This window comes from Rhinatrema bivittatum, chromosome 10 (genome assembly GCF_901001135.1).
Source record: "Rhinatrema bivittatum chromosome 10, aRhiBiv1.1, whole genome shotgun sequence".
In the NCBI taxonomy this organism is placed as follows: Eukaryota; Metazoa; Chordata; class Amphibia; order Gymnophiona; family Rhinatrematidae; genus Rhinatrema; species Rhinatrema bivittatum.
The window spans coordinates 127,483,888-127,502,495 of NC_042624.1; the positions used below are offsets into that span (position 1 = coordinate 127,483,888).

At 46.1% G+C, this 18,608-nt stretch overlaps 1 protein-coding gene across 3 annotated transcripts in view; it reads right to left on the reverse strand.

Annotated features, from left to right (window-relative positions):
* Positions 1–18,608, reverse strand: part of TIE1 (tyrosine kinase with immunoglobulin like and EGF like domains 1) — a 150,168-nt gene that overhangs the window by 98,631 nt on the left and 32,929 nt on the right. For all 3 annotated transcript variants that reach the window (XM_029618099.1, XM_029618098.1, XM_029618097.1), the window contains 6 exons: positions 15,040–15,171; positions 11,289–11,429; positions 4,275–4,403; positions 3,352–3,497; positions 2,890–3,034; positions 1,891–2,049 (listed from right to left, as the gene is read on the reverse strand). In XM_029618099.1, coding sequence (XP_029473959.1) covers positions 1,891–2,049; positions 2,890–3,034; positions 3,352–3,497; positions 4,275–4,403; positions 11,289–11,429; positions 15,040–15,171 — 852 coding nt within the window. The remainder of the gene's footprint in view (positions 1–1,890; positions 2,050–2,889; positions 3,035–3,351; positions 3,498–4,274; positions 4,404–11,288; positions 11,430–15,039; positions 15,172–18,608) is intronic.

An 18,608-nucleotide genomic window follows, 5' to 3' on the forward strand; every position in this document is an offset into this window, starting at 1 on the left:
ATGGAGAAGATACAGAGAAGGGCAACCAAAATGATAAAGGGGAATGATCAGCTCCCCTATGAGGAAAGACTAAAGAGGTTGGAGAAAAGACGGCTGAGGGGGGATATGATAGAGGTGTTTAAAATCATGAGAGGTTTAGAACGGGTAGATGTGAATCGGTTATTTACTCTTTCGGATAATATAAGGACTAGGGGGCACTCCATGAAGTTAGCATGGGGCACATTTAAAACAAACTGGAGAAAATTCTTTTTCACTCAATGCACAATTAAGCTTTGGAATTTGTTGCCAGAGGATGTGGTTAGTGCAGTTAGTGTAGCTGTGTTTAAAAAAGGATTGGATAAGTTCTTGGAGGAGAAGTCCATTAACGGCTATTAATCAAGTTTACTTAGGGAAAGTCACTGCTATTAATTGCATCAGTAGCATGGGATCTTCTTAGTGTTTGGGTAATTGCCAGGTTCTTGTGGCCTGGTTTGGCCTCTGTTGGAAACAGGATGCTGACCCAGCATGGGATATTTTAAATTTGAAAGACCTCTGCCTTATATAAGCCAGCAGCTAAAGAAGCACACACACACACACACACGCACCAAGAGAAGAGACCCTCAGTCCAGAACACTTCCCCTACAGAAAGAATAGCTGACATTCTGCAAAGCACAACTCCCCTCATTCTCTCTCTAGACCAGGGGTGGGCAATTCCAGTCCTCAAGGGCCACAAACCTGTCGAGGTTTTAGGATATCCTAATGAATATGCATGACATAGATTTGCATACAACTGAGGCAGAGTGCATGCAAATCTCTCTCATGCATATTCATTAGGGATATCCTTAAAACCAGACTGGTTTGTGGCCCTCGAGGACCGGAAGTGCCCACCCCTGCTCTAGACCCTTCCCCTCTTTACGGCTCCCCTCATTTTCTCTCTAGACTCTTCCCCTCTTTACGGCTCCCCTGATTCTCTCTCTAGACCCTTCCCCTCTTTACGGCTCCCCTCATTCTCTCTCTAGACCCTTCCCCTCTTTACGGCTCCCCTCATTCTCTCTCTAGTCCCTTCCTCTCTTTACGGCTCCCTCATCTCTCTCTAGACCCTTCCCCGTCTTTACGGCGCCCCTCATTCTCTCTCTAGTCCCTTCCTCTCTTTACGGCTCCCCTCATTCTCTCTCTAGACCCTTCCCTCTTTACGGCGCCCCTCATTCTCTCTCTAGTCCCTTCCTCTCTTTACAGCTCCCCTCATTCTCTCTCTAGACCCTTCCCTCTTTATGGCTCCCCTCATTCTCTCTCTAGTCCCTTCCTCTCTTTACCAGCTCCTCTCATTCTCTCTCTAGTCCCTTCCTCACTTTACGGCTCCCCTCATTCTCTCTCTAGTCCCCTTCCTCTTCTTTACGGCTCCCCTCATTTCTCTCTAGAACCCTTCCCCTCTTTACCGGCGGCCCCTCATTCTCTCTCTAGTCCCTTCCTCTCTTTACGGCTCCCCTCATTCTCTTCTCTAGACCCTTCCCCTCTTTACGGCGCCCCTCATTCTCTCTAGTCCCCTTCCTCTCTTTACAGCTCCCTCATTCTCTCTCTAGACCCTTTCCCTCTTTATGGCTCCCCTCATTCTCTCTCTAGTCCCTCCTCTCTTTACAGCTCCTCTCATTCTCTCTCTAGTCCCTTCCTCACTTTACAGCTCCCCCATTCTCCTCTCTAGACATGTTCCTCTCTTTACAGCTCCCCTCATTCTCTCTCTAGACACTTTCCTTTCTTTGCACACCGCTTTCCTTGGATAGGGGAGGGACAGAATCTTTGTTCTCTCTATATGGATCCCTCCCCCCTCTCCATTTTTCCACATTGCTTACCTATGAAGGAGTCAAACACACCTGGTTGTGTCCATATAGACCTCTCCTCTTCTTCTTTGCTTACCTATGATGGATGACCAGTGTGAAATGTTTTCCTTGGGCTTGTACAGAAGCTTGACGGAGGTTATTGGTCCATCACCAGAGAAACTATCAAATGGAGACACCTTAAGTTGTCGACTCTTCCTCTCCAGCAGCTTGGGGGGATGCATGGGCACAGGGGGCACTAAATGAACATTAAAAGGTGTTATCCAAACACACTTAATATTATAATTACATGCTCCAGCTCATGGGTACGTGAGGTGGAGATCATCACAGTTCTGAGAGACAAATTCAAACCATGATGTGCATCAGGCACATCAGTTTCCACACCAACCCTAATCCTGTCCTCTCTTTTCTTCCCCGTCCCATTGATACCATTCTCCTGCCTTCCCTCCCTCCTCCCTGTCCCATCTCCCATCTTCCCTCCCTCCTCCCCATGCCATCTATATCCATCTCCTGACTACCCTCCCTCCTTCTCCATCCCGTTGTTACCCGTCTGCCGCCTTCCCTTCCTCCTCCCCATCCCATCTATACCCATCTCCCGACTACCCTCCCTCCTCCCCAAGCCATCAATATCCGTCTTCTGACTACCCTTCCTCCTCTCCGTCCCGTCTATACCTGTCTCCCGATTTCCTTCCCTCCTCCCCATCCTGTCTATACCCATCTCCCGACTACCCTCCCTCCTCCTCTTGTTTGTTAGTTAATGGAATGTTTTTATATGTTTTATGTTTACAATTTTTTATTTATTTTTTTATTATGAATGTTATTTACATTGTAAATCGCTTAGACCTTTTTGTGTTAACCGATTAATAAATTCAATAAATGTAAAATGAAAATTCTATTCCTCCTCTTCCTACCTCCTGCCTTCCCTCCCTCCTCCTTGTCCCGTCTATACCTGTCTCCCACCTTGCTTCCCTCCTCCCTCTCCCATCTATGGTCCCTCTGGCTTCTCCTGATTATTGACTCCCTTCCTCTCTCCTCTCTCACTATCACAGCTGCCCTTGTCCTGCATTCTCTTCCTCACCTCTCACAGTGACTTGAAACTTCCTGTTGTCCTGCCCTCCAGTGGTGGAGACCCGGCACTCCCAGAGGCCACTGTCAGAGACAGTGAGAGGAGGCAGAAGAAACTCAGAGGTCGTTCTGTCTGCTACCATGATGGCTTTACTGGCCTGTGAGAGCAGGAAAGTGAGAGCAGGTATTACAGCGAGACATGGACCACGGTGGTGCTGCGAGGGAGGGGGGACTGTGGGAGGCTGCAGTCAGTACATTGTGATAGGGACCGGGGGGGGGGGGGGGGGGCAGAAGGATAATAGGGAGGGCAGAAAGGCTGCAGTCATGATGCAGAAATAAGGGGTGAGAGAGCAATAAGGGAAGAAGGCGGGGAAAGGGATATTAAAAAACCAGTACAAATGGGAGAAGAGGGCCACAGAGTAAAGGGGGGGGGGGGGGGGAGGAAGGGAGAGAGCAGTGGATACAAGGAATGTACCATCAGTACAGCGCCATCAGCCTTGCGTAGCTCAATGCTGTCCCGCACTGGGGGAGGGTTTCCTGTAGCAGTGCAACTCATCACTGGTTTCGAATTCAAATTAAACTCCACTTCTGATAGGAGATCCAGTATCTGTGGGATGCGATCTGGAGGAGGTGTGAAGAGCTGGTCATCCCTTAGTGCCTCTACCCTGTTGCACCCAATTCAACACCTTCATCCAGGTACAATTCCCCAGTACCTCCACCCAGTAATGTACCCTGCTGTACACATCCCAACTCCTGCACCCACGTACAGCACTCCCAGAACCTCCACCCAGCCTCGCTCCCTCCCTCCACCCAGCCATTCACTGCCCCCTCTCCACCCAACCACACACATCCCAACTCCTGCACCCAAGTAGAGCACTCCCAGTACCTCCACCCAGCCTCACTCCCTCCACCCAGCCATTCACTGCCCCCTCTCCACCCAACCACACACATCCCAACTCCTGCACCCACGTACAGCACTCCCAGTACCTCCACCCAGCCTCACTCCCTCCACCCAGCCATTCACTGCCCCCTCTCCACCCAACCACACACATCCCATGCCCTCCATTCTGCTATTTACCCTCCCCTCCAGCACCTGCACCCAGCCATTCACTCTCTCTCCTGTGGGCTTCCAGCTAACAATTCACCCTCAGTTCCTCTACCCAGCTGCATCTTCCTAGAATCTCCACCCAGCCCTTTACCCCCACAATGCTACGTTCTGCAGCTCTAGCGTACAGCCGTGCAATGTATGGGGAAGGCAGATTGTTCTGCACAGCGAAACTATCCTGCAGTTCTGCAGAGGATGGAAGCTGAGCCCTGGATACAGTCAGGATTATTCTACATGCACATTGGATGATGGGTTTCCTACAAACTTGCTATGTAGTTTTAGGAAGGGGTTACCTGACTTCTCGCAGTGCTCTCCATGCCACCCTGAAGGACAAACACAGCCACTGAAGCGGTTGCACGTGCCCCCATTCTGACAGTGGCACTCCAGGCCACAGTCTGCACCATAGAGACCACTCATGCAAGCTGAGGAAGCCCAAACAAAAATCATTAGTGGTGAATATCCCAAGCTATCCCACCTTTAGATAAAGTGCAAATTCCTCTACCTTCTGCTCTAAGGGTACATCCTCTCAGCCAGCACATATGGAGGCAGACTTCTATATAGAAATATATATATATATATATATATATATATATATATATATATATATATATATATATATATATATATATATATATTTTAAACGACACCAGAATATCTGTGATGTTTAGAACCAATTCAGCCAGTGTTCTCTGCCTCCAGCCATCGGATGCGAGCTTGCAGTTCAGCTTTTATTCTTTCCTTTTTTTTTTTTTTGCTATAAGGATTTGTTTAGGAGATTCAGCCTTCTTACTATTTTCAAAATGGCTAGAAATGTGGGCCACGTTCCTGCAGTGACGAGAGCCCTGGGGACAATAATTAGAGTTTTCTTTCTCCTTTTCTTGCAAATTAGATTGAGTTACCTGCACTTTGGAAGCAGTTTTCTGCAGCTGTTTTAAAGGTTGCCGCTGAGGTCAGAAGCGCAAATTCCAATGAAGGAAGCTTATGCTCCGTTTTCCGCAGTAAATCTGAATCGCCAGATTTGATGAAGGTTTCAGCATCACTAAAGAAAGCAACTTTTCTGGAGGCTTTAGGTAAGCAAAAGCCTCTTTCTAGGGCAGCCTCAGCCCAATGGCGTAGCCAGAAATGAATTTTTGGGGGGACCCAAGATTAACATGGGTGGGCAGTTGACACACAAGTGTAGGCCTTACTGTTTGTACTCTTATCAACAAATAATGCCTCAGAGTGCATCTGACAATGGATTTCCAAGTAGTTTTATCATGAGTGTTGCTTTAAAATATTTTAATTCTATTATTTCAAGCACTTACCAGTATTAAAAATATCTTATTAATCTATATTAATGTATTTTATATTTATTGCAGTTTATAAATACATATCATGTAAAAAGTAACGGAAGTTTAACAGAAGCATCAGATCCAGTTAAGAAATAAAACAAATATAAATGCATTCTTTTATGAATCCTCTTTCCAAAAATGCAGAGAATATATGTACAATAAAACAGCAATAATCATAATAATCAACATAAGAACTTAAGATTTGCAAGAGGTGCAGAACAGAACTAGGACATGCAAAAAATATATATTCAAATGCTGGTGCCACCTCAGTGACAGCAAAACAAACTCCCTCCAAAGCCAAACACCTTGAGAAGTAAGACAAATTTTACAAAACAGAATAAAAATATGACCCAGAATCTTCCCATGCCAAACCATAACAGCATTAACTCTCAGGACTCAAACAGCAGCAACCTTATCTTTAAAAAGGCAGCAAAGGCAAACAGTACAGCAAGCCCTAGAACACCAATACACTACAGACCAAGCCGAACTGCTATAAATCCCTACTGGGAAACCAAACACTAGGCAAAATACTGCACTTCTGTCCCACACGTGCAACATGGACAGAGCCTTACCTAATACAGAATAAGGAACTACAAATTAGAAACAAAACTAAAATGGAAAGCCTGAGAAACCAGCCTCAGCCTCTGTGAACACTGAAGAAACAGCAAAATACAAACAAATCAGAAATGCACATTCCCAAAGACGACAGATTCCAATTGCTGAAAATCTAAATAATTTTTTTTTTTTACTTTGCTGTCTGATCTTATTTTTCTAATCGGTTGATCCCAGTCTCTTTGTTCCCCTTGTCTGTCTTTTCCTAGTTCCTTTTTCAGGGTCTCTTTTATTCTGTTTTTTCTGCCTTCTCTTGTCTTCTTTCCTCCTTCACACACACACACACACACACACACTCTCTCTCACATGTACTATTTCAAATGCTTTCTCTTACACAGGCTCCCACTCTTGCATGCTCTCTTTCACATACAAAGGCTCCCACTCTTACACGAAGGTTTCAACTCCCACATACACACACAGGCTCTGCCATGCGTGTTGAGCTCCACGATGGCACTGTGATGGTCAGGCCTCTCTTCTCGGGCCATGAGCTCCGCAATGGCCCTGAGATGGTTTGCCTCTTCTCGAGCTGCTCGGCATGAGCTCCATGATGGTCCTGCAATTGTCAGGCCTCTTCTTGGGTGTTGGGCCGCATGGGATGAGCTCTGCACTGGCCCTTCAACTGTCGGGCCTCTCTTCTTGGGCCATGCAAGATGAGCTCTGCGACGGCCCTTTGATGATCAGGGCTCTTCTTAGGCGTAGGGCCACGCGGGATGAGCTCCGTGATGGCCCTTTGACGGTCGGGCCTTTCTTCTCTGGCTGCGTGGGATGAGCACTAGGATGGCCCTGCGACAGTCAGGCCTATTCTCGGGCGTCGGACCGCATGGGATGAACTCCGCAATGGCCCTTTGACAGTTGGGCCTCTCTTCTCTGGCCGCATGGGATGAGCTCTGAGACAGCCCTGCAATGATCGGGGCTCTTCTTGGGCATCGGACTGCATGGGATGAGTTCCTCGATGGCCCTTCAACGGTTGGGCCTCTCTTCTCGGGCCGCACAGGATGAACTCCATGATGGCCCTTTGATGGTTGGGCCTTTCTTATTGGGCCATGTGGGATGAGCTCTGACACAGCCCTGCGAAGGTCAGGTCAGGCCTCTGGCCACATGGGATGAGTTTCACAATGGCCCTGTATCGGGCCTCTCTTCTCAGGTGCTGGGTAACTTTGAGTGGGTGGGCCTGAGCACAAAGTGGGTGGGCCACAGCTTACCCAGTCCCACCTTTGGCTACGCCACTGCCTCAGCCGCTGGACAGCTGATAGCAGCATCCATTCTAACAGCTGACTCAGTCATGGCGGCCATCTTGATTGCCTTGCCAGGTGCGCCATCAGCAAGGGCAGCTCCCAATTTAAACCAGAGACCTCCCAAATTAATTCCGGGGTTAGATTTTCTCTCTGAGGCTAAACAGGAAGTTCCCTGTACCAGCGCTGGTGCCTTTTCGCCGGATTTTTTCAAGTTTTTACATCAAGCATTTCATGCCTTACAAGGAGATCGAGATGATATTGCAGGGCATGTACAGGGTGATTCTTCAGCTGCTGAGGTTTTTAAATCTCAAAAGAGAAAGAAGTTGGATTCAGATGAAGGTGAACTCGGGCACAAGCTTCATCGTGGGCTGAAAGATGCTCAGCAAATCCAGTGGAGATTTGTAAAGCGGCCACATGACCGTCCTTGGGAACACTTGCAAGGCAACGTGTTCGCAGAGAGACCTCCAATCCAAGAACACCGGCCTGCTGACAATTCCCTCCTCCAAACTGGCTCACCGGACCTCAACCGGAGAACACGTTATGTCAATAGCCGGCCCCACACTATGGAACAAATTACCCACACAACTCAGCTTAGAACCCTCTACACAGTCTTTCAAGAAAATGCTAAAAACTTGGCTATTCCAAAAAGCCTTCCAACCTGCGCCCTAATGACACCACCTGATCAACCCGTACCCACCCTTCCCTTCCCCTACTCCTTCCAGTCCCTACAACCTCCTCATGCCTCTCCTCCTAACCTCCCTATGCAATGCAAAGAACCTCCAATTTGTAAATTAAGTTACACTTTTCTAATAAATAGCAAACACAAGTTCCAAGCTGTTAATTAAGCCACACTGTTCAATGTATATCAAACATAAATTCCTAATTGTTAATTATGGTTCTCTGTTATTATGTAATAATAAGACACCGTTGTCATATTATTCCACGAGTTTATCTGTAAACCGATGTGATATGCCATATAAAAAACAAATAAATTATAGGTTGGATCTTCTCACTAGAAAAGATGCCATTTTTGGATCTTCTGTCTTGAAGATGGGATTGTCATCCACCCACCCTTAGATGGGCTTTGCTATTTTCCATAGGTTCAGGATTGGTAGAGCAGAAGGAAGAGGAAATTACGTCTTGCACCAGTCCACAACCCCACACATTCTATATAAGTTTAAGAGTTTTGCACAAAATTATATTTAGCTATTTTCATATCTACTGGGTGTTGCAAATGGACTTGGCTTCCTTCAAGAAACAATTTTAAATAAAATAGTTTTGTTATTGTATTATCCTCAGCTTGTTAGGCAATGGCACTGCAAGTTTTATATTTGCAAATGAGTTTAATTTTTGTCTCTTGTTCTATCATTTGCTTTCTGATACGTTATTGTTAGTTTTTTGGCTTTGAAAGTAGTAAACTGACTGAATTGGTTCTGAACTCACATATTCTAGTGATGTCATTTTATATATATATATATATATATATATATATATATATATATATATATATAGATATAGAGGTCTGCCTCCATATGTGCTGGATGAGAAGATGTGCCCTGGTGGAGCAGAAGTAAATGAAAGGAAATTAACAGGGAAGACATATTTTCTCCTTTTTCCTCCCCCTGGAGCAGCGCTGCCAACTCATGAAAAGAGAGTCTTTCAGACATTACTGAGAAACTGACAAGTCTTACCATCACCATTTGTACATAGCTGGACTCACTGTGCCGAGACTCACCCTTTTATGTACCAGCCCCTGACTGCCAAGTAAGTACTGCAGCCTCATGGAGCCTGAGCCCACGGTATCAGACACATAGCCTGAGCCCACGGTATCAGACACATAGCCTGAGACCACGGAATCAGACACATAGCCTGAGACCACGGAATCAGACACATAGCCTGAGCCCACGGTATCAGACACATAGCTCCTGAGGTCTTGCAGCCCACGGAGCCTGAATCCACGGTATCAGACACATGGGCCTATCATTCATTATATGATTACTGATGGGAATTATTTTTGCTGAATTTTTAATTGTTTCTAATGACAACTGGTAAAAAATAAAATACATGTATTTAACTTTGACAGATGACAATCCTGCACTGCAAGCTTCAGATCATTTATCTTTCCCTTTGCAAGGGACACTGCTTGGCAGCTTCCACACCCTTTATATTTTGCTTCCCTTTACTCTTGCCATCATGCCCCCCCCAGGCATAACAGCTGTCTTCCCCTTCTCTTGGGGTGTGAGAATAGCAGCTCTGCAGCCGTCCCAACAATCTCTCCTGCTAGCTGGAAAATAAGCAAGATCCATGCTGGATCCGTTCCTCTGCAACCCAGGCCCATCCTGGGCTTAACATCTCTGCAAACTAAAGGCAGGAAGCATGCGAGGGGGACGGGGACAGTGAGACCAGGAAACACATCCAGTGTTCATTCTTAGCATGGGGTCTTCCCTATGGTGCTACACAGCAGGACCCCCAGGTGTGACTGCTCTTACCTGGACTCTTTCACACTTTGTGAAGAAGGAATATTCTCACAGAAATGCACATCTCCCCTTATATAGAGGGTCCTTACATACACACTAGCACAATCCCTCACCCACTGTGGGAGTCACTGCCTACCTACTCTCACCTCTGCGAGAGGCGCATTCTCCTGATAAGGACATAGAGGTCCTTACATACACACTAGCACAATCCCTCACCCACTGTGGGAGTCCCTCTGCCTACCTACTCTCACCTCTGCGAGAGGCGCATTCTCCTGATAAGGACATAGAGGGTCCTTACATACACACTAGCACAATCCCTCACCCACTGTGGGAGTCCCTGCTTCCCTACTCTCACCTCTGCGAGAGGCGCATTCTCCTGATAAGGACATAGAGGTCCTTACATACACACTAGCACAATCCCTCACCCACTGTGGGAGTCACTGCCTACCTACTCTCACCTCTGCGAGAGGCGCATTCTCCTGATAAGGACATAGAGGTCCTTACATACACACTAGCACAATCCCTCACCCACTGTGGGAGTCCCTCTGCCTACCTACTCTCACCTCTGCGAGAGGCGCATTCTCCTGATAAGGACATAGAGGGTCCTTACATACACACTAGCACAATCCCTCACCCGCTGTGGGAGTCCCTCTGCCTATCTACTCTCACCTCTGCGAGAGGCGCATTCTCCTGATAAGGACATAGAGGTCCTTACATACACACTAGCACAATCCCTCACCCACTGTGGGAGTCACTGCCTACCTACTCTCACCTCTGCGAGAGGCGCATTCTCCTGATAAGGACATAGAGGTCCTTACATACACACTAGCACAATCCCTCACCCACTGTGGGAGTCCCTCTGCCTACCTACTCTCACCTCTGCGAGAGGCGCATTCTCCTGATAAGGACATAGAGGGTCCTTACATACACACTAGCACAATCCCTTACCCGCTGTGGGAGTCACTGCCTACCTACTCTCACCTCTGCGAGAGGCGCATTCTCCTGATAAGGACATAGAGGGTCCTTACATACACACTAGCACAATCCCTTACCCGCTGTGAGAGTCCCTCTGCCTACCTACTCTCACCTCTGCGAGAGGCGCATTCTCCTGATAAGGACATAGAGGGTCCTTACATACACACTAGCACAATCCCTCACCCACTGTGGGAGTCCCTGCTTCCCTACTCTCACCTCTGCGAGAGGCGCATTCTCCTGATAAGGACATAGAGGGTCCTTACATACACACTAACACAATCCCTCACCCACTGTGGGAGTCCCTCTGCCTATCTACTCTCACCTCTGCGAGAGGCGCATTCTCCTGATAAGGACATAGAGGGTCCTTACATAACCACTAGCACAATCCCTCACCGCAGTCACACATTATCCTAACTGCAGAATAAGGCAGTACAAATTAGAAAGAGAAATATGCAGAGAAAATCTGAACTGGAAAGTCCAAAAAGCCAGAAGATACAGAAATATCTTCCTCCTGCACTATGCAAAGTACAAAGAGATGAGAGATTCACATTCCCCAAAGCTGAGAGAGAAAATGCAAGGCTTCCCACACAAGAGTGAGTAGGATAAATCTTGCACAATTCTCAGGGACAGAGTCCCACACATCAGAGGGAAAGGCGAGGGCTGCCAACCAGACTTACCTTCATTGCATTGGAATCCAGTCCAGCCGGAGGCACAGGAACAGCCGTACGGGTCTGGCAGGCAGAAAGTCAGGCCGCTGCAGTTGTGCTCTTTGCTGCACACTTCCTGACAGGTCCGTCCAAATCTCCCCTCTCTACAGGCTTTAAAGCAAAGAGGTTAGAGCTGCTTCATCCTTATCCTGCACAAGTCCAGCTGAGGCCAGCATTGCTGGCAGGGAATCTGCTCACTCTCGGTGCCGCCAGCCAGGCTGCATTCAGCTAAGGCGCAGCCCATCCCATCAGAACAGGCTCTCGCTTCCCCAGTTCCTGACAAATCTAAGGCCCCTTCCCTGCCTCACTGTTCAGTCTCCGGCGCTGAGCCTGCCTCTGACAGGCTGTGTCAGTGCTGAAGCACCAGCTCAGGTAATACCTCGCTGCTGGCAGGATTTGGAAAGTCAGGGGAAATAGAGACGGGGTCCAGGGTGGAAGGGGAATTAAAACATTATTGATATCAGTAACGGGGTTGGCGGGCCGGGCCATGTAATGATAGTTAGAGGATTTTGTGGGGGCTGACCAGGTCCCATCTCTGTTTTGGAGAGAGGAAGAAGTGAAATGAGCCATAAGCCCATTTACATAGGTAGCAGTGTTTTTCCATCTTTGAAGATATTCAGATAAGTAGCACTGGAGGCCAGAGAACTTAAAAATCTAACCGGCTATATTCAAACATGGCCAATTAGGTTTTAAGTTATCCAGTTACATGTAGCCTAATAACTTTAGGCTGCTTATATTCAGCAGGACATGTATCCCATTAAATATTCAGGACAAGTTATGCGGCTAACTTATTCACTAACCTGCCTGCTGAAAATGGACCTCCATAAGTCAAAAGGAATTAATGCACCATTAGATGTTCAGATTGCACCAGGACCAATATTTTCCCCATACAGCATCATAACCTTGGCGTTTACCTTTCAGAGCAAAAGTAATGTGGTCCAGATCAGAAATCATGGTCTGCCAAAAGGGCACATAGGGGGAGGTCTTCCAAAAATCCGCTACGGTCATTCTCCCCACATGCAATAAATGTGCAACCAATCCTGTTCCACCCATCTGTCCAGCAAACACAGCTCCTGATAATCTCCATAACCACCTTCCAGCCCCACCACGTGTGCAACGCCCCGGTGCACCACAATGCCTCCAACCCAGGGGACTCGAGAAATAGGAGGGATGTAGCAATCTCTATAGCGACTCCTGGATCTTATTACAGATTGATAACTTACTGATGGAACATCAGATCAATTGCCAATCAGAGCCGTCTAACTGGAGATTCAAATCTTCATTCCAGTGCTCGATTATACTGGGACTAGCTCCAAAATTTAATAAGTGATAAAACTTGGTGAGTATATTAGGAATTACCTATGACCATGTAAGCAACGTCTCCCAGGGGCGTAGCCACAGGTGAGAATGGGTGGGCCAAGGCTCTCCCACGTTGCGCTGAGGCGCATCCAATCAGCTTTGTGTGGCACTGAGAAGAGGAGGCCCATCGAGGAGCTCATCCCTTGCAGCCCAAGAAGGCAGCCTGTCACAGCATGGAGGCCCAGGAGAGAGAGAAAGCCCTGATAGACTGCAGAAGTGAGAAGCCTATATGTTTTTTGAGAGAGTACATTGGCATGAGAAGCCTGTGTGTGTATGCCTGAGAGATAGCATGAGAGTGAGAAGCCTGTGTGTATGTGTATGTGTGTATGCCTGAGAGATAGCATGAGAATGAGAAGCCTGTGTCTATGTTTGAGAGAGAGTATGGGAGTGAGAAGCCTGTGTGTGTATGTGTGTATGCGCATGAGAGAGAACATAGGAGTAAGAAGCGTGTGTGTGTGTGTGAGAGAGAGAGAGAGCATGTGGGAGTGAGCCTGTGTTTTTGAGAGAGAGAGCATGTGGAGGGGAGAGCCTGTGTGGGTGTGAGATCCTGTGGATGTGAGAGAGAGCAAGCATGTAGGAGTGGGAGCCTGCATGTGAGAGAGATCATGTAAGAGTGATATCATTTGTGTGTGTGTGTGTATGAAAGAGAGAGAGAGAGAAAAAGAGAGAGAGTGTATAGGTGAGAACCTGGGTAAGAGAGAGTGTGTGGGAGCGGGAACGTCTGTGAGGGAGGAAGGAAAGAAGAAGATAGGAGAAGAGAGAAGAAACAAAGAATAAAAAAAAAGAGACCTGAAAAAGGAATTAGGTAAAGACAGACAAGGGGAAAAAAAAGAGACTGTGACCAGCTGATTAGAAAAATAAGATCAGACAACAAAGATAAAAAAAAAATTTGACTTTCAGCGATTGAAATATTCCATCCTTGGGAATGTGCATTTCTTATATATTTGTGTTTTACTTCTTCTTCAGTTTTCCACCATTCACAGAGTCTGGTTTCTTAGGTTTTCCATTTCAATCTTGTCTGCGTGTTTCTATTTCTAATTTATAGTTTCTTATTCTGTCAGTGATGCGCATGTGTGACAGAGGTGCAGTATTTCGGCTAGCGTGTAGTTTCTGTGTAGGGTTTTGGAGCAGCCTGGCTTGTTTGCCCAGTAGGTGGTGTATTAGTGTTCTAGGGCCTGGTGTAATGTTTGCATTGCTGCTGCTGTTTTGGTATGGCAAGGTTCTAGATGTTCTTTTATTATTTTTTGTAGGAGTTTGTATTACTCACAAAGTGCTTGGCAGTGAAGGAGTTAATTTTGTTATTAATGAATCTGAATTTACATATTTGTTTTGCATGTTGTGTTACAATATAAACAATTCTAGTTCTGCTCTGTACCCATTGCAAATCTTAAGTTCTTATGATCTGAGAAGTGGGCCTGAACAGAAAACCGACATGGAGAAGGAAATCCCCAGAATCCTCTGCTTTTATGAGCAATAAGTGACTCTCTGAGCACGACTTGCAGAATTTCCCTGGATATCTATAAAGGCAGGTGCCAGAAAGCTGAGGCCTATTCATTGGTCACAAAAAAGGAAGCAATGGCGGGAGCTTCAGGCACTGTTCTCAGGCGTTTCTATAAACTCAGCCACAGATGTGGTAATTATCGTGACCAGTAAGAGTTTAACAGAACAAAGGACTATCTGGAGAGTGAGGGCAAATGGGTCACATCCTGCTGTTCCCATGACAACCTATGTAAATGATTCTTGGGCAGTCACGCAAGTCTAAAACCTTCTACCTGTGTTCAACATTGAACATAAGAAATTGCCATGCTGGGTCAGACCAAGGGTTCATCAAGCCCAGCATCCTGTTTCCAACAGAGGCCAATCCAGGCCACAAGAACCTGGCAATTACCCAAACACTAAGAAGATCCCATGCTACTGATGCAATTATTTGCAGTGGCTATTCCCTAAGTAAACTTGATTAATAGCCATTAATGGACTTCTCCTCCAAGAACTTATCCAAACCTTTTTTGAACCCGGCATCTGTTTTCCGATGCCCGTGGCTGTCAGCAGGTTTGATAACAGACGCTGGTAAAATTTAGCATGGGTTGTCAGACCCGCTGACAGCCGCTGCTTCCGCCAGTGGGCCGGTATAAAAAAGTCCCCCGGGCAGATACAGTCCTAATGCGCTCCGGTGCAGAAACCTGATCCTAGCCGCAATCTGCTACACACTTTCCATCAATACAGAAATAAAAGACAGGAGGAATAAGTGAGAGCCCAGTGTTACATTGGGGGCTCATCCACTATTGTGCGCCATAATGCAGCTCAGGTGCCAGCATGGCCGCCAGGCTTTCCACCCTGCACCTGCATCCTCGCTGGCACTTACCCTTCTCACAGCGAGTCCCCATGAAGCCTGGGGGGCAGACGCACTCGCCCGTGACGTCATGGCAGATTCCCCCATTCAAGCAGTCCAAGCAGTCCTTCAGGCAGGAGGGACCCCACTTCCCAGCCACACATCCTGCACAAGGAGAGACAGACACAGGATTAGAGACTGCGGCAAAGGTCAGAACGGAGGAGCATCCCACAGCAGGACAGACAGACACAGGAGAGACTGCGGTAAAGGTCAGAACAGAGGAGCATCCCACAGCAGGACAGACAGACATAGGATTAGAGACTGCGGTAAAGGTCAGAACGGAGGAGCATCCCACAGCAGGACAGACAGACATAGGATTAGAGACTGCGGTAAAGGTCAGAACGGAGGAGCATCCCGCAGCAGGACAGACAGACACAGGATTAGAGACTGCGGTAAAGGTCAGAACGGAGGAGCATCCGACAGCAGGACAGACAGACACAGGAGTTAGGAGACTGCGGTAAAGGTCAGAACGGAGGAGCATCCCACAGCAGGACAAATACACTGCCAGGTGCTCTGCTCCACAATCTGTCCATGCTTTCATTATTTTATATATTTATTTCTTTAAAATGTATATCCTGTGAATCAGAGGTCCTAACGGTTACAATAAATAATATACAATTAAAAATCACATAGTACAAAAGCCTTTAGGACAGGACCATTATTTAAGAAAATAATCAGAGCAAGGAATATAATTACCAGACATCATTTAGTAAAATTAGGAATCTAGGTGCCTAATGCCAGAATCAAATGTAGAAAGCTAGAATGAATGCTTCCTTAAATAAGCGAGTTTCAGTGCTTTCTTGAAGACCTATCCTGGCTGCTTCCAGCCGGTGCTAGTTGTGACTGCAGATGTGGGGGTAAACACTGGCGAGCAGACCTCACATTTCCTGTAAGGAACTCATATCTAGAGGGGCCTTGGTAGTGCATTGAGTATAAACAGGGGAATACATAGACCTTTGCCTGCAGAATAGTGAGTGACTTGCAGGGCCTTCCCACGCATGAGGCACTAAATCCTATCTCATTGAGGGATTACTAATGACTGCAGATGTGGGGTAAACACTGGCGAGCAGACCTCACATTCCTGTAAGGAAACTCATATCTAGAGGGGCTTGGTAGTGCATTGAGTATAAAACAGGGGAATACGTAAGACCTTGTGCCTGCAGAATAGTGAGTGACTTGCAGGGCCTTCCACGCATGAGGCAACTAATCCTATCTCATTGAGAGATTACTCATGACTGCAGAGCGCTCTGAAATCATTTGCTCTGAGGAATGATTTAGGCTTGGGCACGACTGCTGGATGACTTTTAATGTGAGACTGGATGAAAGCTTTGGAGTCAAAAGTAATCCCTAGGTTTTGTTTAATTCACTAACAAAGGCAGAGGGACAAGCCTGGAATACGATGATAATGGAGGAGATCTGCTTCCTTTCTTCTTTTGGAAATGCAAATATTATTAAATGAATATTTATTAGCTACTGTAAACCGATTTGATATGCTCGCATGGAAAGTTGGTATATAAAAATTGTTAAATAAATCTCGGGTTTTTTTAACAGATTGAGTGATAAACTCTTAATAGCAGTCATATAGATGGAAATAAAACCTAAAGTAGTTTTTACATTAACTGCAGCGTGCACAGAGAGAGAATTGTGTAGGCCCAGGCCTGCCGAGAACAACATCTCCTCAAGGCCAATCTGCACAAACAACACTGCTGACAATGATGAGTCCTGGGGGATGCCAGTGGTCAAGGGAAGCCAAGATGAAGCCCATCCTCCGCATCCTCATAGGACACGGCCATCAGGAGACATGAAAGCGATGCATTAGGATCAGGGATATGAAAAGTGGCCATTGTGTCTACAAGGACTACGATGTAACTGCCACTGCTGTCCCGTTCCCCTAGGATATGAGAAGCACTCCATACTATGATATGGTCTGGAATTGAAACTGTAATTCATCCAAAACATCTATGTGCAGCTGTTTTAGAACTGCAGCCTCGTCACCTTCACCAGGAAAGGAATAAATGAAATGAGGTGTCTGGAAGGAAAAAAAATCCAAAAGGAATATCTTGTGCAAAAGTCCTCAGATACTTTACCAATCCTTAAATTTAAACAGCAAGAATCAAAGCTACAAGCATTTGCTGTGGAATTTCTCCCTTCCCGACGCAGCGTAAATGAAACCTTATTTCTTTATTAGGTTTTTATATACCGTCGTATAACTAGCCATCCAACGGTTTACAAACATTTCATACCAAAAAACAGCCAATAAAAATAACATAAGATGAACTATTAGTCATAAAACTGAATAAGACATAAAAATAAAATAAAACAATACAAGCTTCTTAGCCATAAAACAGTTTAATAACCAATAAAAAATAAAGTATAGGCATATAAAATTAAGCTGTAAAACTGTGGTACTTAAAAAATAAACTGGAAGCTAAAAGTTATCCATTACCTATTGTGTAAGCCTGCTCAAATCGCCAGGTTTTTAAGCGTCTTTTTAAACGTTTTGAGTTCTGCTTGTAATCTTAAGTCTACAGGTAAGCATTCCATAGTTTTGGTCCTGCAAGTGAAATTGCTCTAAGAAGGGTGAGTCATGCAGAGGTCGCTGAGGGGATTGAAAGCAAGCCTTCATTCGCAGACCTTAAGTTTCGCTGCAGAGGGGGCAATCAAATGACCGCGTTCATCCAGTCTACTTGCTCGCCATAAATTGCTTTGTGTAGAATACAAAGAGCTTTATACTGAACCCCATACTCAATGGGTAAGCAATGCAGCTGCGTTCTGTAAAATCTGGAGAGGACGAATAGAGGATGAATTGCAATAATCTGTACCAGTAAATATCAGGGATTGCAATACTCTTCTAAAATCATCTGGATTTAATAATGGTTTTAATCGCCTAAGCATCAAGAGTTTACTGTATCCCTCCTTGATTTTAATAGATATATGTTTTTTAAATTGAGCTCTGGGTCAATCCAGACTCTAAGGTCTCATACTTTATCTCCTGGGTTAATCGAGAGGTTGCCTTGGGATACTATTAATTTTTTTATCTAGATTTGAAACTTTCCTTTCTAAAAGGATGATTTCTGTTTTCTGATATTTAAGCTTAGTTTCATTTGTGTTCGTAACGGTTTGATAATATTTAGGTACATGGCTGTGCACTTGCTGAGGATGTGGGGAAGAGCTGTGAGAGAGTGAGGAAAGCTGGGCTACCAGAGTAGGGAGAAATATGTCCCACTACTGCCAGAGAGAGAGAGAAGTGAGCAGAACGACTCAAAGGAAGAAAGGAGGAGATGGGACTGGCACTGATAGTATGAGGGGAGAAGGAATGAGCGAAGAAAAGGAGGAGAAAGAGAGAGGATGGGAGAGAAGGAGAGGACCCCAGGAACCTTACTGGAGGGACAGAGGAGAGAAGAAGGGAAGGATGACTGCCAGGGATCAGGGATGAGGACGGATATGGTGATATTACATGCACACTTACTCAGACACGGAGATCTCATTAGCCTTCTCCCCAGTGGGAAAAAAAAAAGAGGCTATTGTTTTGCTTTTTCTAA